Source organism: Cucurbita pepo, chromosome LG07 (assembly GCF_002806865.2).
Source record: "Cucurbita pepo subsp. pepo cultivar mu-cu-16 chromosome LG07, ASM280686v2, whole genome shotgun sequence".
NCBI lineage: Eukaryota > Viridiplantae > Streptophyta > Magnoliopsida > Cucurbitales > Cucurbitaceae > Cucurbita > Cucurbita pepo.
In genome coordinates, this window is record NC_036644.1 from 6,253,061 (window position 1) to 6,275,084 (window position 22,024).

Below are 22,024 nucleotides of genomic sequence, written 5' to 3' on the forward strand. Positions count from 1 at the left end.
CAATCCATAATTATTCCAAAAAAAAAAAAAACAATAAAACAAGCCAAAATTGTAACATATTAACATATTTAACATTGTCATAAAACCACTAAATACGACATTTCTGAGAATTGGTTAAAGTAAGAAAAATATAAGGATAGATCATGAAATTAAATAAACAATAAAAATGATTAGTTTAAAGATATTGTATATAACAAAAATAAAAAGTACTATAAAAATATTTTAATTGAAATATGCTTATTTATACGTCACTTTTATAAAGTCAGAGAGCCTTAAACTATTAGAAAAATAAATATATATATAAATTGTGATATAATAAGGTTGCAACAAATAAATATATTTTTATTTGGCTCGAGTCAACCCGAACGTTTTATCCCACGAACCCAAAATCGAACCGATTTAGTTCGGGTTTAGAAAAATGAAACCAACCCTACTCGAAATGATAATCCAACCTAACCCAACCCTTACAATTCGGGTTGAGTTAGTCCAAGTTGTCCAGTTGACTGTACATCCCTAATTATACTTGATCATACTTTGTTCTCATTTGTCATTAGCCATGCAATTTGATAGTTGTTATGAGTAATTTTTAACTAAAAGAACAAAGTTGATAAAAGAAAGAGAATTCAAAAACAAAACTAAGGAAAGCATAAGAGAACAGGCTGAACAATGAAGGAAAATGAAGGAAATTCAGCCATGCACGAGTATGGATGCTCTAAGTTTGTAGTTCCCTACTTTGTTTATTGATGACCTAATTTGCACATGAGAGAAAAGAACCTATATAGATAGAAAGTCTTATCAAACTCTTTAAAATTCTTACTACACCAAATCTCTAATTTAAATTAAGCATTGGAGTCGTGATAAGTGTCACAACCTCACTAAGAACATAGTAGGTTGTGACTCTCTATATGAGAACAGACAAAGTGGCAATCCTCAAGTGATGCCCATTTGACCACGTGAGGGCCGAAATAGATAAGTGTCATGATGCAATCGAGAAAGACGGTGTCTCTCCAACACACCAAGAAAAGTGTACGTTAAAGCTAAGCTGAGGCATAAGGAAGGTTGGAGGGAATGATGGCAACATGAGTGTCGAAGACAAGTTTGAAGAGGGTTGGGTAGAACCCTAGGCCATAACGTCAGAAGTCAGGATTTCAATGAGTTTTGACATGTGGCTATGAAGTTAAGTCTGTCTATATAAAAGATGAAACCTCACCAAATTTGGTGTCAATCGGACACTCCATGGGGACGTATGACCGCTTTCTAAATCACATATACTGATCAAATATGCCCTAAAATGTACTATAGGGGGAGGTATGGTGTTAACTCTCTACTGCCCCTAGACTTTGTGGCCTAAGTGAGCTGCCTTGTGGGCACATATGTGTGTCACAATGTGGGCGAGCGTTGTGAGATGGGTTTCAAACGACTTCCTTTGGAATAAAATTTTCAAGGACAATGTTGGATGACACGAATGTGCCGACATTGCACCCTAACCCATGTGTCGGAGGTTGGTATGTACACCCACTGTCCAGTATAGTTTCCGTACATGGCATTGCATGGACATGGTAGGGTTCATCCCATGATAAAGCCTGGATGGATGTTGCACCGGATGCCCCGACGATATGATTGACACATGGATCAATTTAATAGACATGTTCGAGTAGGCTATGATGGTCGAAGCCAGGGATGACATCACGATGCATGGGTCATGGTGTAGGAAATCAAGATGATGATCGAGATGCGATGTTGCATATGAGGGATTTTGGCCTGTAGTAGAGGTAAAGTTGAGCCGCATGTCTTGACCTAGACTAGAGGTAAGTCGGCGAGAGTCGTAGATGATAGAACATGCACGCATGGGCGACGTGTTTGGCCAAACAAGCTTAGATTCTACATTAGTTGTGTTCGGTCGACAGATGAGAATATAGCCTAAGATTCGATAAAGCTACATAGTCAGGCAAAGGAGAATATTTCCCTTAAGAAATGTCTTAAGCGTATTAAGATCATGATGTCACACAGTTGAAAAAGTATGACGGTGACAGTTGGTATCAGAGCAACACTTTGTGTGTCTAAATCGATCAAGAAAGTTAGGAAATAAAGTCGATGGTTGAATGAAGACTTCACAAGTGTGTCATGAGTGCCAGATTGGGCAGGATGATTGTGAGTCAGATTCGAGAACAACTTTGTGGGTTGAAGCTAGACTCTCGAGGAAGAGTCTTACCCGTCAATGAAACATGAACCAAGCTCATTTGCCAAGAACTTGAGTTCCAAATGGGCAACATATGGTTAGAAGGTATACCAAGTAGGGTGCCTTTGAAAGAACCATTCACATAAAGGAATAGTGTCAATGATTGTAAGCAAAAAAAAGTTGAAGGTTAGATGAGACATGTGCTAACCAAGTATTAAATTGTGCACAACACAAGTTCATATGGTAGACGATGTGGCTGCGAAATAGCAATTGAGTTGAGTAGGGAAAAGAACAAGATTATATGATATGAAACAAGGTGTCTTGATCATGTCTTCGATGATTAAATTATAAGTTACAATTAGTTAGTGACCACTATGCTTCATCGTCTGTTTATTTTCAAGGCTATAAATAGAAATTTATATTATTGTTTTAGTATGAAATTTTTTTGATATTAAAAATGAAATTGACTTATTATGTTATTGTTTTATGTTCTTACTTTTTCTTCTTCCAACCTCTATCTTTAAGAAGTTTTTCGAAATATGAGTGTTGATTCGAGTTCGAAGCATTAATTTAGATTCTTATCTTGTTTGGGTGGTATTGTTGGTTATTACGCTAGTCTCACACATTAGAGGTTTCTTACAACGCTCTCGCTTTATGAAGTTTTCCGAAATATGAGTGTTGATTCGAGTTCGAAGCGTTAGTTCAAATTCTTACCTTGTCTGGGTGGTGTATTTGGTTATCATGCTAGTCTTACACACTAGAGGACCTCGATTTAAACCTGGGCTTAGATATTTTGAAAATTATGTTCTAACTTTTTTCTCACAACACTCTCACTTTAAGAAGTTTTATGAAATATGAGTGATGATTGGAGTTCAAAGCATTAATTATGTTTTTAAATTATAATTATATCTCATCTTATCACGGTGGTGTAGTTGGTTATCAGTTCCCAACATTTTTCAAATTATGTTTTATTTTTTTCTTAACAACATTTTCACTTTTAGAAGTTTCCGGAAATATGAGTGTTGATTTGAGTTCAAAGCGTTATTTTCGAATCTCAAGGTGGTGTAGTTGGTTATCACGCTAGTCTCACACACTAAAGGTCCCAGTTTGAACCTGGTCTCAGACATTAATAAAATTAGGTTTAGTTTTCTAAATATGAGTGTTGATCCAAGTTCAAAACATTAATTCAGACTTTTACCTCGTCGTCTGGGTGGTGAGTTGGTTATCACACTAGAGAACATTAATTCAGACTTTTACCTCTGGGTGGTGAGTTGGTTATCACACTAGAGATCCTCAGTTCGAAATAAGAGTGTTGATTCGAGTTCAAAGCAATTAAGAAAATGAGGTTTGGTTTTCTAATTCGGACTTTCACCTTCTTTTCTAAATAAGAGTGTTGATTCGAGTTCAAAGCAATAATTCAGACTTTCACCGGGTGGTGTAGTTGGTTATCACTAGTCGACATTAAGAAAATGAGGTTTGGTTTTCTAATTCAGACTTTCACCTGTCTGGGTAAGAAAATGAGGTTTGGTTTTCTAATTCAGACTTTCACCTTCTTTTCTAAATAAGAGTGTTGATTCGAGTTCAAAGCAATAATTCAGACATTCACCTGTCTGGGTGGTGTAGTTGGTTATCACGCTAGTCTCACACACTAGAGGTCCCCAGTTCGAACTTGGGCTCAGACATTAAGAAGATGAGGTTTGGTTTTCTAATTTGAACTTTCACCTTCTTTTCTGCAATAATTCAAACTTTCACCTGTCTGGGTGGTGTAGTTGGTTATCACGCTACTCTCATACGCTAGAGGTCCCCAAGTTTTTACCTGTTTGGGTGGTGTAGTTGGTTATCACGTTAGTCTAACACACTAGAGGTCCTCAGTTCGAACCTGGGCTCAGACATTAAGAAAATGAGGTTTGGTTTTCTAATTCAGACTTTCACCTTCTTTTCTAAATAAGAGTGTTGATTCGAGTTCAAAGCAATAATTCAGACATTCACCTGTCTGGGTGGTGTAGTTGGTTATCACGCTAGTCTCACACACTAGAGGTCCCCAGTTCGAACCTGGGCTCAGACATTAAGAAGATGAGGTCTGGGTGGTGTAGTTGGTTATCACGCTACTCTCATACGCTAGAGGTCCTCAAGTTTTCACCTGTTTGGGTGGTGTAGTTGGTTATCACGCTAGTCTCACACACTAGAGGTCCTCAGTTCGAACCTGGGCTCAGACATTAAGAAAATGAGGTTTGGTTTTCTAATTCGGACTTTCACCTTCTTTTCTAAATAAGAGTGTTGATTCGAGTTCAAAGCAATAATTCAGACTTTCACCGGGTGGTGTAGTTGGTTATCACTAGTCGACATTAAGAAAATGAGGTTTGGTTTTCTAATTCAGACTTTCACCTGTCTGGGTAAGAAAATGAGGTTTGGTTTTCTAATTTAGACTTTCACCTGTCTGGGTGGTGTAGTTGGTTATCACGCTCACCTGTGTCTAGTTGGTTATCACACTAGAGGTCCCCAGTTTGAACCTGGGCTCAGACATTAAGAAAATGAGGTTTGGTTTTTCTAATTCGGACTTTCACCTTCTTTTCTAAATAAGAGTGTTGATTCGACTTTCAACTTTGGTATAGTTGGTGAGGTTGGGTGGTGTAGTTGGTTATCACGCTAGTCTCACACACTAGAGGTCCCTAGTTCGAACTTGGGCTCAGACATTAAGAAAATGAGGTTTGGTCACACACTAGAGGTCCCTAGTTCGAACTTGGGCTCAGACATTAAGAAAATGAGGTTTGGTTTTCTAATTCGGACTTTCACCTTCTTTTCTGCAATAATTCAAACTTTTACCTGTCTGGGTGGTGTAGTTGGTTATCACGCTACTCTCACACACTAGAGGTGGGTGGTGTAGCTACTCTCACACACTAGAGGTCCCCAAGTTTTTACCTATCTGGGTGGTGTAGTTGGTTATCACGCTAGTCTCACACACTAGAGGTCCCGAGTTCGAACTTGGGCTTTTAAACATTAAGAAAATGAAGTTTGGTTTTCTAATTCGTACTTTCACCTTCTTTTCTAAATAAGAGTGTTGATTCGAGTTCAATGCAATAATTCAAACTTTCACTTCTGGGTGGTGTAGTTGGTTATCACGCTAGTCTCACACACTAGAGGTCCCCAGTTCGAACCTGAATTCAATGCAATAATTCAATTCAAATTTTCACTTGTCTGGGTGGTGTGGTTGGTTATCACGCTAGTCTCACACACTAGAGGCCCCCAGTTCGTTCGAACCTGGCTCAGACATTAAGAAAATGAGGTTTGGTTTTCTTGGTTTTCTAATTCGGACTTTCACCTTCTTTTCTAAATAAGAGTGTTTTCTAATTCGGACTTTCACCTTCTTTTCTAAATAAGAGCTTTGATTCAGAGTTCAAAGCAATAATTCAGACTTTCTGGGAGGTGTAGTTGGTTATCACGCTAGATGAGGTTTGGTTTTCTTGGTTTTCTAATTCGGACTTTCACCTTCTTTTCTAAATAAGAGTGTTTTCTAATTCGGACTTTCACCTTCTTTTCTAAATAAGAGCTTTGATTCAGAGTTCAAAGCAATAATTCAGACTTTCTGGGAGGTGTAGTTGGTTATCACGCTAGATGAGGTTTGGTTTTCTTGGTTTTCTAATTCGGACTTTCACCTTCTTTTCTAAATAAGAGTGTTTTCTAATTCGGACTTTCACCTTCTTTTCTAAATAAGAGCTTTGATTCAGAGTTCAAAGCAATAATTCAGACTTTCTGGGAGGTGTAGTTGGTTATCACGCTAGTCAGTCTCACACACTAGAGGCCCCCAGTTTTTCACCTGTCTGGGTGGAATATAAGGTTTGGTTTTCTAATTCGGACTTTCACCGCCCCCAGTTTTTCACCTTTCTGGGTGGAATATAAGGTTCACACTAGAGGCCCCCAAGTTCACATCACTTTACACTTACACTAAGGTCTCAACTGGGAGAGGTCTGGCTCAAACATTTATAAAAACACTAATGTGATTCCAGTTCAAAGCATTAATTCATACTCTCATATTTGAAGAAAATTGAGGAGTATAATGTTCGTGTTGACTTTGTTACGGTATATCGAATCATATTTAATAAATAAAATTTATAATTAAAGTTAAATTCACAGTGCCATTCAACCTAACATGGTATCAGAGTCATGCCCTAAACTTAGTCGTGTCACTAGATGAGTAAATCTTCCGATGTTGAACAAAGAACTCCAAAAGAAAAGAAGTCGAGCCTCCTTGAAAATGACTAAGACTCCAAAAGAAAAAGGAGTCTAGATTAAGGGTAGGTATAATTTGTTGGAGGAGAGGTGTTGAATGATGAATAATGAAAGTTTCACATTGGCTAATTTAGGAATATTATCTACGTTTGTCACAGAGCAAACCCATGAGAGCTAAGTGTGTTGAATGATGAAAGTTTCACATTGGCTAATTTTGGAATATTATCTACGGTTTGTCACGGAGTAAACCCATGAGAGCTAGGTCCGTGGACAGAGGACTATTATGGAGCTATTTATTTATAAATTTCAGTCTCTTTCTATTAATTATTAGCTTTTTTTAGAAAGTGGGGTGGGGAATTGTGCGGGAAAGAATCAACAACCGAGAGAGCTCCATTGTTGTCTCACGTCTGTGTGAGCCTTGGCTCTTTGTATTCGTCTCTGTTCTTGCTTCGCTCAAGCACCGATCAGAGGAATTGCTCAACGATCAACACCTTTTTCTTTTTACTGCTACAGAATTTGATGTTGGGATTTTGATATTTGAATTTCTACACCTTATTCTTCGTTGTTTCATCATCTTTGCTCTGTTTTTTCCCCCCACAAATGTTAGATGCAAATCGCTTCGATTTGTGGAAGAAGGATGGGCTCTTTTCTGCCGCCGAGCAAGTCCAAGAATCCGCCGATACGTACGTTTTTCAATTTTCGTTTGATTTGGGGTTTTTCCGCCGATGTCTGATTGATTTGTTGTGGAATTTTTTAGGATTCTGGAAATGGTTATGTGAGTTTGGAATTGTCTGTGTATGATCTTTTTCGGTTGTTTTGTGTTCTTAATTTTAGTTTCTTCATCTTCTTCTTCTCTCTGTGTATGTTTTTCAATAGGATTAAGCTTATGTTCTGTGTTTTTGTTGAGTTTCTACAATAGTGATGGTTGGTTCATGATTCTAAATTAATCCAGCAACGAAGTTTTCTTCTCTGTTTGCTGCATTTGGGAAGGTGCCCTATGCTTACTGGGGTTTTGGGGGGAACCTACTGCTTTCTTAATTTGTTCAACCATTTCCTAGGCCATTAAACTTTAGCTAGTAAAAAAGATGACCGTGAGATTCCACCTCGGTTGGGAGGAGAACGAAGCATTCTTTATAAGGATGTGGAAACTTCTCCCTATCAAACGCGTTTTAAAACCTTGAGGGAAAGCTTGAAAAGGAAAACCCAAAGAGGTCAATATCTGCTAGCAGTGGGATTGCGCCGTTACAAATAGTATCAGAGCCAGACACCAGACGATGTGCCAACGAGGAGGCTGAGCTCCGAAGGAGGTTGGACACAAGGCGGTGTGCCAGCAAGGATGCTGGGCTTCGAAGGGTGTGGATTGGGGGGTCCCACATCGATTGGAGAAGGGAACGAGTACTAGCAAGGAAGCTGGGCCCCGAAGGGAGGTGGATTGTGAGATCCCACATCGGTTAGGGAGGAGAATGAAACATTCTTTATAAGGGTGTGGAAACATTCTTTATTGCTTCTTTCTCCTGTTTTGATGCTTCTATTGGTTTCTTATTTCAGAATGGAGTTTGCATTCAGGACATGGGTAAGAGAGAAAAGAGAGGGGCTAAATTCTGATGATTTGGATGAACTCCGCCGGGAGGTACAAACGGCTCTTGGCACAGCCAAATGGCAGGTTGGATACTGAATTGAACTCAACAAATGCATCTGTTCTATCTTTTACTGCCATCATAAACTCTGATATATCTTCCAAAATCCAATGGGATGGTAATTAGGATTCTTAAAATGATATGCACGAGTCATATTTTTCTAGTGAAACAATGTTTATACACTGATTTATAATCATAATTCTGTGTTGTTTTTCCTGTTGCCAATTAGCTGGAAGAGTTTGAGAAAGCTGTCGGAGTTAGCTATCGTTCTAGAAGTGAAGAACATGCGTTGGAACGACATAGAATGTGTATTGCAGCCATTGGAAATCAAATTTCCCATGTTGAAGCTGTTTTAAGAGAATCTTATGACAAAGTTGGCAAGCGGCCTCTTCGATGGGTAAATCTAAATAAAGAAGAATGTAATGATTTGGCTGCATTTCTCTCTGGAATATCCCAAGTACCACATAGTGCGAAAACCGAATCCTCTGTGTGTAGGTCTTCAGCAAAAAGTTACACGTTTGAGACACGTGAACGAGCAACTGAAGAAATTAATCGTACTTCTTCCTGCAGCTCGAGTAATTCCTTTAAAATGAAGGGTGGCAAATTTGCTAATTCTGTAGATATGAAAGAAAGTCTTGGTGGAGTAGATGATGCACTATGCAAAATGGATACAACCACGAAGGCAAGACGAGCAAGCCCACCGACTGCTCCTGACCTGCGAATTGTAATTACGAATGAAAATCACGAAAGAAAACGGTCTTTTTCGAGTTTAGAAGTTACAAAAAAAGGAAAATCGGGATCGGGCTTCTTGAAGAGAGGATGTGGAAAATTTTCCCAGGTGAGCATTCAGGGAGCTGCTTGAATCTGGTAACGTGGTTCTGTTTGTTTGTTTGTTAGTTTTTAATTTCTTTTCTGATTGGAAACAGAATTTTTAGTTGTTTTTTTTGGCTGTTATCTTTATAATGAAACTGATATAGCTATAAGTTCTTCTTGCAATGGAGAGGAGAACGAAGCATTCCTTGTAAGGGTGTGGAAACCTTTCCCTAGCAGACGCGTTTTAAAACCTTGAGGGAAGCTCGAAATAGAAAGCCCAAATAGGACAATATCTGGTATCAAAGCTAGGCACCAGGCGGTGTGCCAGCGAGGACAATGGGCCTCCAAGGGGGGTGGATTGTTAGATCCCACATCGGTTGGAGAGGAGAACGAAGCATTCGTTTATAAGGGTGTGGAAACCTCTCCCTAGCAAATGCGTTTTAAAACCTTGAGGGGAAACCCGGTAGGAAAAGTCCAAATAGGACAATATTTGTTAGCGGTGGGTTTGAGCTGTTACAAATGGTGTTAGAGCCAGGTACCAGGCATTGTGCCAGCGAGGACGTTGGGCTCCCAAGGGGGGTGGATTGTGAGATCCTACATCAGTTGGAGAGGAGAACGAAACATTCCTTCTAAGGGCATGGAAACCTCTCCCTAGCAGACGCGTTTTAAAACCTTAAGGGGAAGCCCGAAAGGGAAAGACCAAATAGGACAATATCCACTAGCGGTGGGCTTGGGCTGTTACAAATGGTATCAGAGCTAGGCACTAGGCGGTGTGCCAGCGAGGACGTTGGGCCCCCAAGAGGGGTAGATTGTAAGATCTCACACCAGTTGGAGAGGAGAACGAAACATTCCTTATAAGGGTATGGAAACCTCTCCTTAGCAGACGCGTTTTAAAACTTTGAGGGGAAATCCAGAAGGGAAAGCCCAACTAGAACAATATCAGCTCGTGGGCTTGGGCTGTTACAGAAAGGTTACCCATACTATTGTATGAAATTATGAGGCATGAACTCATATTCTTCCATTTTATTTGCATTATGGGTTGAGAATAATACATCCCTTTCCAAATATTCATTGTAATTGTGCACTTATGGGTTCCAAATGAAATGTAACTGTAACTACATTTTGTCTCAGCTCTTCGGTTGGAGTCAGCAGCGACAAATATACCGACCCTGGCATCTTCAGCTTACATGTTCTATTCGATTTACGCTTGCTTTGATGTTGACTCTATTCTTGATCGGTGAGTTTCTAAGTTTCTCGAGGATACGAAGCGTTCAGTTACAAAATTTAAGTATGTTATTTACATGTAGTTATTTATACTTGGAGGGTTCGATATCGATATAAAGATTAACGGACATCTCCAATATCTTGTATAAATTTCCATAAAACAATCAATCTCAATATGAATACAAATACTAATAACATACTGTAGAAGTAAAAATAACTTAATTATTAGTTCAAATAATTTTTATAAATTTTTTAATTTACATAACTAAAATGTTGAGACCAATGTTGATGTATCCGTAAAGTTAAAATTCTAGTTGTTCGAGTTTTTATATCAGTATAATTGTAATTTTGTAAGTATATTAGTTGTGTTGTTCGAAACTGATATTGATATCGACATCGATATTTTAATCTTTGGTTATGAGATTTGTATGTACGTAAATGGCTTCGGTTTCCTTATGCAAATCTTGCTGATGATGGTTTCCTTTGCAGTGCCCATTGTTTTTTACTCGGCTTGAGCTTGGAGTCCATTGTACACGCAACATTTTCGATGGTAACAGGTATGTACTTATTTTTGTCTTAGAGCTTAATAAATTCCTCTTCATATTGTAAGTATTGGAATAATTTAAGAGAGATGTTATTGGTATTGTGCTATTGTAGCTGTTATTAGTCACCATCGAACCGTCGTTGACGAACAAGAATTATGATTGCCCATGTCTTGAAATGAGCAATCGTCATAGACCATGAAACCTTTCGATAGCCTTCGACCTGCTACCATGGCAGTCGAGCAAAAATCATGGAATCGAATCGAACATCCCCTAGCCTCTTCATAACTTGGAACTCTCTCAATTGGCTTGGCCACTTCCTTCTAAACTCTAGCATATGAGCCTTTTTCCTACAGATTCTTCTCGGAACAAAGATGCAGAAACCCGCTTTATTCGCTTCCGAAAACAAGATACGTGGCTGGTTCTCCCTGTACTCCTTAATATCTTGTAACAACCAAAGCCCACCGCTACCAGATATTGTCCTTTGGGCTTTTTCTTCTGGGCTTCCCTTCAAGGTTTTAAAACGCATCTACTAGGGAGAGGTTTTCACACCCTTATAAGGAATGCTTCGTTCTTCTCTCCAACCAATGTGGGAGCTCACAATCTTCCCCCTTGGAGGCATAACATCCTCGCTGGCACACCGTCCAGTGTTTGGCGCTGATACCATTTGTAACAGCCCAAGCCCACTGCTAGCAAATATTGTCCTGTTTGGACTTTCCCTTCAAGGCTTCTCCTCAAGGTTTTAAAGCATATCTACTAGGAAGAGGTTTTCACACCCTTATAAGAAATGTTTCGTTCTCCTCTCCAACCAATGTGGGATCTCACAATTCACCCCCTTGGAGGCCCAACATTCTTGCTGGCACACCGCCCGGTGTTTGGCTTTGATACTAATTGTAACAGTCCAAGCTCACCGCTCGCCGATATTGTCCTCTTTGGATTTTCCCTCCTGTGCTTTTCCTCAAGGTTTTGAAACGCGTCTACTAGGGAGAGGTTTTCACACCCTTGTAAGAAATGCTTCAATCTCCTATCCAACCAATGTGAGATTTCACCTATCTGATTACTCTGGTGAGGTACACAAGAAGAAAGCCTCTACCTTCAAAGACATTCTACTATCGAAACCCACAATTCACCGACCACCGGCTTTCCCATCACCAACCATTCGCTACCTAACAACCCGTCTCTGTTCAACAGCCAAACCAAGGGTGCACGTTTGAATCCTTTTCGAGTCTCGACTCATCCATCTGAAAGGACAACCGTGATTCTTGAGTTGATATTCATGATCAATGTATTACTTACATCCATTTTCAACCTCTGAATTGAGCCCATTATGTTTATTTTCATGAACTGGAGCTTCTCTACAGGTGTTGAATAGGCGTTTGGTGAATGATAACATAACACATTCATGTTCTTCTGAGCTCTTCCGTGCCATGCCTAACCTCAAAATTCATGAAAATAAGGTATGTATTCATTATTGTTGTGGCTGTAAAGTGCAAATGTCTGGATGAACTGTTAAATATTACAGAGAACTTGCCAGTGTAAATAAGGATTCAGGCTTTATGCAATTATTTATTTTGCCACCTCCCTAATACATAAATATGTGTTGATTTTCTCATCGATCTTATTAGCTGCTGTGGATTAGCTTGGATTAGTTTGGACCAATTTGATAATGTTGTTTTTCGTTTGTCGAAGAACTAACTTATTTGATAGTCAATTCCGTTTGTTGTTTCTTACCTTTTTTAAAACGTTTTGAAAAATAGAGTAAATTTGAGGTGCAGATGAACAATTATTGTCTAATTCCTTATCCTAATATAGAAACAAGATTGAATGACAATGATAGTGGACTTTAATCACGATCGAAATGCTTGAAACTACGATTAATAAGAGTCATATAAATAATAAAAAGTTTTAAGTGAGCGAGTTTAAGTCATGACGACCACCTGTTTTTAGATTCTCACATTTCTTGCTCATAATTGTACTTTCTCTTTTCTTGTGTGAGAATCCCACAGTGGTTGAGGAGTAGAATGAAACACCTTCAAAGGTGTGGAATCCTTTTCTTAGCAGACACGTTTTAAAGCCTTGAGGGAAAACTCGAAAGGGAAAACCCAAAGATAATAATATTTGCTAGTGGTGGGCTTGGGCCGTTACAAATACTATCAGAGCCAGACATCGGACGATGTGCCAGCGAGGAGGCTGTTCCCCGAAGAGGTAGACACAAGGCAGTGTGCCGATAAGGAAGCTGGGCCCCAAAAGGGGTGAATTTGGTGGAGTCCCACATCGATTGGAGAAAGGAACGAGTGTCAGCGAGGACGCTGAGTCCCGAAGGAGGGTTAATTGTGAGAATCCCATATTAATTGGGGAGGAGAACGACGAAACACCCATTAAAATGGTGTTTCTGGGTGTGAAAACCTTTCCCTAGTCGACAAAGCTCTAAAAGAAAAAGCAGGACAGCAGAACAATATTTGCTAGGTAGGCCTCGGAATTTCTGCACAATAGTACTTTCTCTCTCCTTATTATCATACTTTTGACTTAACCTTCATCAACTTACAAATAGAAAACAAATCTAAATTTTTATAACTCAATCACTTTACACAATCTAAACATGGATCATACAAAACTAGCTTTCCATCAAGTTGAAAGGAGGAAAGGAAGAGGTCATTGGCTTTCAACTCCCACAACTCCTTGTCTATTGATTACATACTCACAAGATGATTTAGGTAAGTGAGGTGCAAAAACAACATGAAGCCATCTTCTTGTTCTTCTTTGTGCTAATTCACCACCATTCACCACCCCATCACCTTCTCCAACAACTTCCTCATTTCTTGACAAAAACAATCTCGAATTAACACAATTAGCCCAAGCGATCCCCAACGCCGGGCACACTCGTCGTCCCGATGAACATAGAGACTTCAAATTCCCAATTCTCAATGCACTTATACCATCAGATGAATCCATCAAATCAACTACCTGATTTGTCAACACCACAGCCAAAGAATACCTCTTAGCCAACAGCTTCAACTTCCCAGAAATCTTGAAGAACAGAGCCGATCGCCGCTTGAGATCAGACGGGGTGTTATCGAAATCAGACCGAAACAATGCTGCGATCGAATCTATCACAATGAGCCTGGTGGGCAAAGGGGAATCTCGATTTGCAAGGAAGAATTCTATCTTAGGCATTATGTCGAACAGTTGTTGTGCAGAGTGAACAGGTTCGACAAATATGTGATCGGAGGGATTGGGAAATTGGGGGTATGAAGAGGAAAAGGCTTGGGAGAACTGTTGAAGACGGCGGAAGGGGAAAGGGAATTCGGTGTGGATGTAGAGAGAGGAGGCGTTGAGGCCGCCGAGGGAAAGGGGGAGCTGAGCGAAATGGCAGAGTTGGAGGCAGAGCTGGGTTTTACCGCAGCCGCTCTCGGAGACAATCTCGGTGAGGGAGTTGCAAGCGACGCCGCCGCCGACGGAGCGGTCGATGATCGGACATCCAAAGGTGCACTTTTGAGTGGTTTGAAGGAGATGGAGGAGATTTTCCGGCGTCATTTCAGATTCTGGAAAGGGCGAGAGGGCGGAGCTCGGGTTTGGTTTGAATTTTGGGCTCCCTCCATTTCATAATGATATATTTTTGTTTTTGTTTTTTCAATTTATAAATTTCTGTTTTAGCGCCAATTTATTAATTTCTAAATTTAGTTGTTAACGATTATATTTTGTCATAATATAATAAAAATTGATACTTAATTTTTAGATTTATTTTCATAAAAAAAATTCTGAATATTTATTTATCATATAAAAAATAATAATTTAAGAATATTTTCGATCTACCTTCTTAAGAAGTTCAATTCTTTGTCATGAGTCTTACTTGGAAATCTCTGTATCTTCTTATCTACACGTATTTTTTTTATTTATAGATTGTTCATATCTTATATGATGTCTCACATTGGTTGGGGAGGATAACAAACCATCATTTATAAGGGTGTGGAAACCTTCCGCATTTTAAAACCTTGAGGGGAAGCCTGAAAGGGAAAGCCCAAAGAGGACAGTATCTGCTAGCGGTGGGCTTGAGTCGTTACAAATGGTATCAAAGCCAGGGGGTAGACACAAGGTGGTGTGCCAGTAAGGACGCTGGCCCCAAAGGGTGGTGGATTGGGGGTGGTCCCATATCGATTAGAGAAAGGAAAGAGTGCCAGTGAGCACACTGGGCCCCGAAGTGGGTGGATTGTGATATCGCATATTCTAACAAGAGTTTGATAATGACATAATTTTTTTTATGGGATCATGTCTACAAGGTCTTGTTTTCTCCTCTTCCGCCCCAATTTTACAAAATTGTATTGATGCTTAGAGTTGGAATACAATTTCAATTTTTATCAATTAATCTAATCACGTTTTTGGATAATATTTGGAAAAATATGTTAGTGTATATTTTGATGATATTTTAATTTATTCAAAGACTTTGCTTGAGCATGTGGAGTGTCACGGTCATGCTTGACCAAGGCATGTCGCCCATGGCCGCATGCCCGTGACACGCCGAAACCCTTGCCTTGTACTACTTTACTGCTTTCTTTTACTGCTTTCATGTTGTATTATTTCTTTCTTGTTTTCTTTAAGAGTATGACGTTTCGGCGAAGTCATGGCTATGCCTTGTAGACATGAAATGCCTCAAAATGTACTATAGGGGGATGTGACTAGTTGTCAAATTCTCCGTACCTGAAAATTTATATAATGTTTAAGTCATTGTTGTTGCCTTTTTGCTAGCATGCTATATAACACCACTCTCAATCTCTCTCTCATTCTTGCTTTCAAAACTCTTTTTCCTAAACTTCTCTCCCCCGTTTTCTAAAATCTTCTCTTCAAAATGGGACCCGAGGTTCGAACACATGTTGCTCGACTGTAGGCAACGTGGTTTGAAGTTGGCTTGATTCACTCAGTGTTGAGGGTGAGTGCCGCACAATTGCCAAATCCGCTGCCAAGAAAGGGCGATTGTGACAGTTGGTATCAGAGCCTAGTTGGCTCCAAAGTAATCGGTAGACATGTCTATGACCAAGTAGTCGAATAAGTCCCACGTCGACAGGTTAGTCGAGATAGAAGAACAAACGTAATACTTGCGGGAAGTCCCCGACAATATTCGATTTCTAGACAAAGCGAGTGAAGGAACTTGCTGACAAGACCCTCGTCATTGATGCAATAACAGGTCAGTTAGATGGATTGCCCATTTAAGAAATAATGTACCGAATAGAAAACCTAGAAACAAAAACCACAAAGAATGGTGGTTTCGAGCGAGAAGACAACTCGACAAACTCTGCTGGCCTGATTGAGGAGTGAGTCCATGGCTTAGATAGCTCCCAAAAAGGGATGTTTCAGATGGTCACTGAGCTATTTGAAGATGTGAAGGCAGCTCTCGACGTAGTTAGGGTAGAAATGTCGGACATTAGCGCCAAAGTAAACGTTGTTGTAAGGGCGGTAGAGAATCTAGACCCTGCTCGGAGGACAACGCGACCCAACAAGGTCAAACTTCCTGAGCCCAAGCCCTTCTCTGGGGCTCGTGATGCGAAGTCCTTAGAGAACTACATCTTTGACCTTGAGCAGTATTTTAAGGCGACTGACACTAAGACAGAGGAAGAAAAGATCATCGTAGCCACCATGCATCTAGCTGAAGATGCGAAATTGTGGTGGATTTCGAAGTACGTGGACATCCAAGAGGGCTGATGCACAATAGACACTTGGGAGAGACTATAACAGGAGCTTCGGTCTTAATTTCTCCCAAGGAATGTTGAGATCATGGCCAGAAGGAAATTACGAGACTTTAAACACACGAGTAGCATTCGAGAGTATGTCAAACAGTTCTCGTTACTCATGTTGGACATTCGACAGATGTCCGAGCTAGATAAGATCTTCCAGTTCACAGAAGGACTGAAGCCATGGGCAAATTCCAAACTATATGAACAGACATAGAAGACCTCTCCACGGCCTATGCTACGGTTGAACGACTGTTCAATCTGAACAACAAACCGTCCCAAGAGACAAGGCGAAACCAAGCCTCATCGAGTGGAGGTAATTGCAACCATACCTCTAATCCCTCCAGAATGGTAGGAGGAGACAAATCGAAGACCGGAGGACGAGAGACAAGACAACCCCAACAAGGGACTGGTGTCTTAGGCAAGGGGACTCACACTCAGAACCACTTCAATCGACCACCTGTCTCTTGTTTCCTATGTAGAGGGAACCACAGGGTGTATGAATGTCCAAAGAGGGTATCACTACAGGCAATTCAAGCCGCATTGGACTCAGACGCAGATGCAAAATCCGAGGGCGAAGAAGCCGAAAAAATGCTGAACGTAGAAACCCCTTTGATTGGAGCCCTAAAGTTCTTATTCGCACTTCAAAAAAAGACCGGGGAGCAAAGAGAGTCGATCGAACAAGGTCTCATGTATGTGGAAGCGTGGGTGAATCACAAGTTGGCCAAGAGTACGATGGTCGATTCAAGAGTCACCCACAACTTCATGACCGAGACTGAAGCTAATCGGTTGAACATCAAATGACATCGAGACTCAGGGAAGATGAAGGTCATCAACTTTGTGGGCTTACCGATTCTCGGAATAGTGAGAAAGATTACACTTAAGTTAGGAACATGGAGTAGCTCGGTGGACTTTGTAATTGTGAAAATGGACAACTTTGATGTGGTACTCAGGATGGAATTCCTATTGGAACTTGATGATCCCCATGCCCTTGGCTAAATGCCTAGTCATAACAGGGTCAACCTCGACTATTGTCTAGACAAGCATCAAACAGTCCGATGGAATCAAGATGATTTCAGCGCTCCAATTTAAAAGTGGTCTTGCACTTAACGAACCAATGTTCATGGTCATCCCTGTGGTTTAAACTGAAGGAACGATTGAATTTGTTCCCATAGAAATACAGCACGTACTAGAAGAGTACCGCGAAGTAATGTCAGAGAGCCTACCAAAAACCTTACCACCTCATCGAGGCATAGACCACGAGATTGAACTGATACCGGGGTTGAAACCCTCAGCAAAGAACGCCTATAGAATGGCTCCACCTGAGTTAGCAGAGCTACGAAAGCAACTGGATGAACTACTTACTGCCGGGTTCATCATACCTGTGAAAGCCCCCTACAGAGCCCCAGTGTTATTTTAGAAGAAGAAGGATGGGAGTCTTCACCTATGCATAGACTACCGCACCCTAAACAAAATCACTGTCAAGAATAAGTACTCTCTACCCATCATTACCGACTTGTTTAATCGACTACATAGCGCGAAGTACTTCTCAAAACTCGACCTAAGGTCGGGATACTATCAAGTTCAGATTGCAGAGGGAAATCAACCCAAAACGACTTGCGTCACTAGATATGGGGCTTTTGAATTCCTAGTCATGCCTTTTGGATTGACTAATGCCCCTCCCACATTCTGCACCTTGATGAACCAAGTCTTCTACGAGTATCTCGATAAGTTTGTGGTAGTCTATTTGGACGACATAGTGGTCTACAGGTTCATCATGGAAGAGCATGAACACCGCCTGCGGTTAGTTTTCGAAAAGCTGAGAGAACACCAACTATATGTGAAGAGGGAAAAATGCGTGTTTGCGCAACAGCGAATCAACTTTCTTGGACACATAATAGAAGTAGGCAAGGTAGGTATCGAAGAGGAGAAAGTCAAAGTCATCAAGGAGTGGAAGACCTCCTCCTCAGTGACAGAAGTGCGATCCTTCCTTGGGTTAGCAAATTACTATTAGCGGTTCGTTGAAGGATTCTCGAAGCACGCAGAGCCCTTGACCGAACTACTAAAGAAGGGAAACAAGTTGAGTTGGACTTCACGTTGTCAAGAAGCCTTCGACAACCTTAAGAACACCATGATGGAACGGTCAGTTTTAGGGATTGTCGACGTGACGAAACCCTTTGAAGTCGAGATGGATGTGTCATACTTTGCCCTAAAGGGCGCCCTACTGCAAGAGGGACACCCGATTGCATCCAAGAGTCGAAAGCTAAATGAGGCAGAAAAAAGGTACGCAACATCCAGGAAAAAAATGCTAGCCGTTGTCCACTGTTTATGAGCTTGGAGACAGTACCTCCTTGGAGCTAAGTTTGTAGTCAAGACAGAAAAACAGTTCCATATGCCACTTCTTTGATCAACCCAAGTTATCGTCAAAACAAGCGCGTTCGCAAGAATGTGTGTCCGAATTTGACTTTTGGTTCGATCATAGGCTAAGTAAAACAAATCAAGCTGCAAATGCCCTAAGTCAGAAGAGCGAACATGCGGTCCTGTGCATGTTTGATCATCTAAAAGCAAGTAAGCTGAGTGAAATGATACGAGAAAGTATCGAAGAACACCTAGCCAAAGACACGGCCGCCTAGGCCATCATGCAGCTAGCCAGAGAGGGGAAGACTCGCCAGTTTTGGGTCGAAGACAATTTACTTTTCACCAAAGGAAATCGTCTTTACGTCCTCGTCCGAGGAACTTGAGGAGACTCCTACTTAAAGAATGCCACAACACACTGTGGACGGGCCACAATGGGTGGCAGAGAACCTATGTCCTCCTAAAAAAGGGTACTATTGGTCGAACCTCCGCGACAATGCGACACAGTTCACAAAGACCTGTCTTATCTGCCAACAAGACAATGTTGAACGAAACAAAATTGCGGAACTGCTGGAACCTCTACCGGTCCTGTCCCAATCGTTGGAAAATATTTCTCTAGGTTCTATCACACACCTCCCCAAGGTAGGAGAAATGGAGTCCATCTTGGTCATCATTGACAAATTCTCCAAATATGACACATTTATCCCAACCCTTGAAAGAAAATATCAGAAGGAGAGAAGGAGCAAAGGCACACAAATTAATTTTATATTCTTTTTGTGGTGTTTTACTAACTTGACACCATTTTCCTTATATAAAAAAATCCGCAACCACTCCTTTAACTAATTCCACTCCCTAAAAACTAGTTCCACTCTTCCACTGCTTCTACTCTTCCCGTCACGATATCTCCAGCCTTTTTTATGGAGAAATAAACAACAAAAATAAAATAAATACTAACAGCTATTTTTAACCAAAAACTATGAAGCAAAATAAATTATAAAAAAAAAACAAGTTTATAACCAACAATCACTCCTCTAAACTTGTTTAACTATGCTGAATCGACTTTCTTCACGCCAATCTTCTCTCTTAACTCCAGGAACCGTTGTCTTGCTAACGACTTTGTCAGAATATCCACCAACTGTTCATTGTGTTACATATTCCAGTTCAATAGCTTTAGTTTGCACACATTGACGAATAAAATGGAACCTGGTATCAATGTGTTTACTTCGATCATGGTAAACAGAATTTTTTGCCAACGCTATAGCTGACTTGTTGTCAACATTAAGCTTGGGTTTTACTTGCAGTTGACTGATGTAACTCAAAATCCTGCCCAACCATACTCCTTGACACGTTCCAGCAGTTGCGGCTATATACTCAACCTCGCATGGCGACAAAGCCACCACCTTCTGCTTCTGTGATACCCAGGTGATTGGATTTACTCTCAAATAATACAACACTCCAGTTGTACTCTTCCTATCATCAATATCCCCAGCCATATCACTGTCGCTAAATCCTACCAGCTCCACATTCGATAGCTTCTTATAAGCACAACCAAAACTTAGAGTACATTTCACATACCTCAATATTTGTTTTATTGCTGTGAGATGTGAAGTTGTTGGTGCCTGCATGTATCTCCTCATCACACCAACTGAGTAGGCTATGTCGGGCCGGGTATTAACCAGATAGCGTAAGCTTCCAATAACACTTCTGTAAAGTGTTTTGTCAACCGCAAGTTCTCCATTCCCATGTTTGCTCATCATCATTCTTGGTTCCATGGGAATCGAACAAGGATTGCACTCCCCCATTCCTAGCTTCTCTAGGATCTTTATTACATATCCAGCCTAACATAAAGTGATTGATTCACTACTTTGTCGTACCTCAATACCCAAGTAAAAGCTCAAAAGTCTAAGATCGTTCATCTCAAATTTCTGCTGCATCTCTTCTTTGAACTGAGTTATAACTTGTTTGTTTGAGCCGGCTATGATTAAGTCATCCACATATGTGCCGATTATCATTGCTTCAACTTCATTAATTTTCTTGTAGAGAGCATATTCCTGTGGACATCTAACAAAACCAAGTTACTGCAAACATTGCTCAAGTTCAAAATTCCAAGCCCTCGGAGCGTGTTTTAATCCATACAAGGCTTTATGTAGTTTTAATACCATGTTTGGATTTTCCTTGTCAACGAACCCTTCTGGTTGACCAACATACACCTCCTCTTCTAACTCGCCATTCAGAACAGCTATCTTCACATCCATGTGATGTATTTCCCCGTTCTAGGCTTTCAAGTAGAATCTATAATTCAATCAATCAGATAGTCTTGACTTCCAGTTCACGAGAAAGAATGTTGAGGACTGACTGACAGTTCACTCTCATGAATCTTTAGTCTTTCCTGACTGTTCCGGCGACATCAATTTCCCAAGAGATCGATGGGAGGGAAGTATATTCCAAATAATCATCAAGTCAGTTGGTTTGGATCTGTGCTCTGGCTGTGCAAGATGGTGGAGATGCTATTGTGCTTGGCTGCTGTTAGATAAAACCTGAGTTTTTCCTTATTTAGATTCACACGATTTCATTAGTTGATTGAATACCTCCTATGAACATTTGACAAACACGTCGAATGGATTACCAAAGTTTTAGATGGCAATTTTGTAGGAAGTGGCATAGATTTAGTTGCCACTCTCCAGCCATTTTTAGGATAAGTTATATTTAAATAGGTAAATCAAGATTTCACCACCTGATTTTAAGCACAATCAAAATTTCAGCAATTCTCTCTCTTTGTTATCTTTGTTATTTTACGCGTTTTATTTTCTTACAACAACTTCCCATCAACGACTTCCTCTCACCGAAAAGAAAAGGATTTCCCTCGGCGATTATCGGAAAATAACAGCTGCAAAGTCAAGAATTAATCTCACTGTTTCTAACCTGGCCACTGGTGCGAATACTTCACTGTAATCTACACCAAACTGCTTGCATATCCCTTTGCCACGAGTCTCGTCTTATGTTTCATGATTTCTCCATCTGGATTGTTCTTTAATTTGAAAATCCATTCGATGCCGATTGCTTTATGATTCTTCGAAAAATATGTGAGTTCCCATGTTCTGTTCTTTTCAATGGAGAGAATTTCCAACTTCATGGCATTCCTCCAGTTTTCATTCTTAGCATCTTCCTCATATGAGGTTGGTTCCTCTATAGAAAGAAAGCAAAGGCCCACTCCATCCTAGAGACCTGAACTGACCTGAACTTTTTCAGCGTCGATGAGCTTGATGATGATGCATTTGAGGTACTGTCTAGCGTTGATAAAGTTCAGGATGAATTTTTCCTTTG

At 40.4% G+C, this 22,024-nt stretch overlaps 2 protein-coding genes and 5 non-coding genes across 8 annotated transcripts; 6 read left to right on the forward strand and 1 right to left on the reverse strand.

Moving 5' to 3' along the window:
* Positions 1–3,787: 3,787 nt before the first annotated feature.
* TRNAV-CAC lies at positions 3,788–3,861 on the forward strand. The gene has a single exon. It is a non-coding gene; the product is annotated as a tRNA-Val (tRNA).
* Positions 3,862–3,997: 136 nt separating this feature from the next.
* Positions 3,998–4,071, forward strand: TRNAV-AAC. The gene has a single exon. It is a non-coding gene; the product is annotated as a tRNA-Val (tRNA).
* Positions 4,072–4,170: 99 nt separating this feature from the next.
* On the forward strand, positions 4,171–4,244 carry TRNAV-CAC. Its single transcript has one exon. It is a non-coding gene; the product is annotated as a tRNA-Val (tRNA).
* A 77-nt stretch (positions 4,245–4,321) lies between these two features.
* On the forward strand, positions 4,322–4,395 carry TRNAV-CAC. Its single transcript has one exon. It is a non-coding gene; the product is annotated as a tRNA-Val (tRNA).
* A 403-nt stretch (positions 4,396–4,798) lies between these two features.
* On the forward strand, positions 4,799–4,872 carry TRNAV-CAC. The gene has a single exon. It is a non-coding gene; the product is annotated as a tRNA-Val (tRNA).
* A 1,889-nt stretch (positions 4,873–6,761) lies between these two features.
* LOC111799134 lies at positions 6,762–12,199 on the forward strand. 2 transcript variants are annotated; one of them, XM_023682547.1, is made up of 6 exons: positions 6,762–7,089; positions 7,955–8,069; positions 8,273–8,881; positions 9,988–10,093; positions 10,570–10,637; positions 11,984–12,199. In XM_023682547.1, the coding sequence occupies exons 1-5, from the start codon at positions 7,007–7,009 to the stop codon at positions 10,593–10,595; spliced, it is 939 nt and encodes a 312-aa protein (XP_023538315.1). In that variant the 5' UTR covers positions 6,762–7,006; the 3' UTR covers positions 10,596–10,637; positions 11,984–12,199. The 2 variants fall into 2 exon arrangements, with proteins under 2 accessions (XP_023538315.1, XP_023538316.1); XM_023682548.1 differs by lacking the exons at positions 10,570–10,637; positions 11,984–12,199 and having other exon boundaries at positions 8,273–8,910.
* A 984-nt stretch (positions 12,200–13,183) lies between these two features.
* Positions 13,184–14,210, reverse strand: LOC111799135 (DNA repair protein XRCC3 homolog). Its single transcript, XM_023682549.1, has one exon. It carries the CDS (start codon positions 14,154–14,156, stop codon positions 13,275–13,277), a length of 882 nt encoding a protein of 293 aa, XP_023538317.1. The 5' UTR covers positions 14,157–14,210; the 3' UTR covers positions 13,184–13,274.
* Between the last annotated feature and the right edge of the window lie 7,814 nt (positions 14,211–22,024).

Bases quoted from the DNA above. Each gene is read 5' to 3' on its own strand.
- LOC111799134 (XM_023682547.1), top strand. From the start codon at position 7,007: ATGTTAGATGCAAATCGCTTCGATTTGTGGAAGAAGGATGGGCTCTTT. The intron at 7,090-7,954 runs GTACGTTTTTCA...TTCTTATTTCAG, and splicing joins GTCCAAGAATCCGCCGATAC to AATGGAGTTTGCATTCAGGA. The intron at 10,094-10,569 runs GTGAGTTTCTAA...TTTCCTTTGCAG, and splicing joins GTTGACTCTATTCTTGATCG to TGCCCATTGTTTTTTACTCG.
- LOC111799135 (XM_023682549.1), bottom strand. From the start codon at position 14,156: ATGACGCCGGAAAATCTCCTCCATCTCCTTCAAACCACTCAAAAGTGC.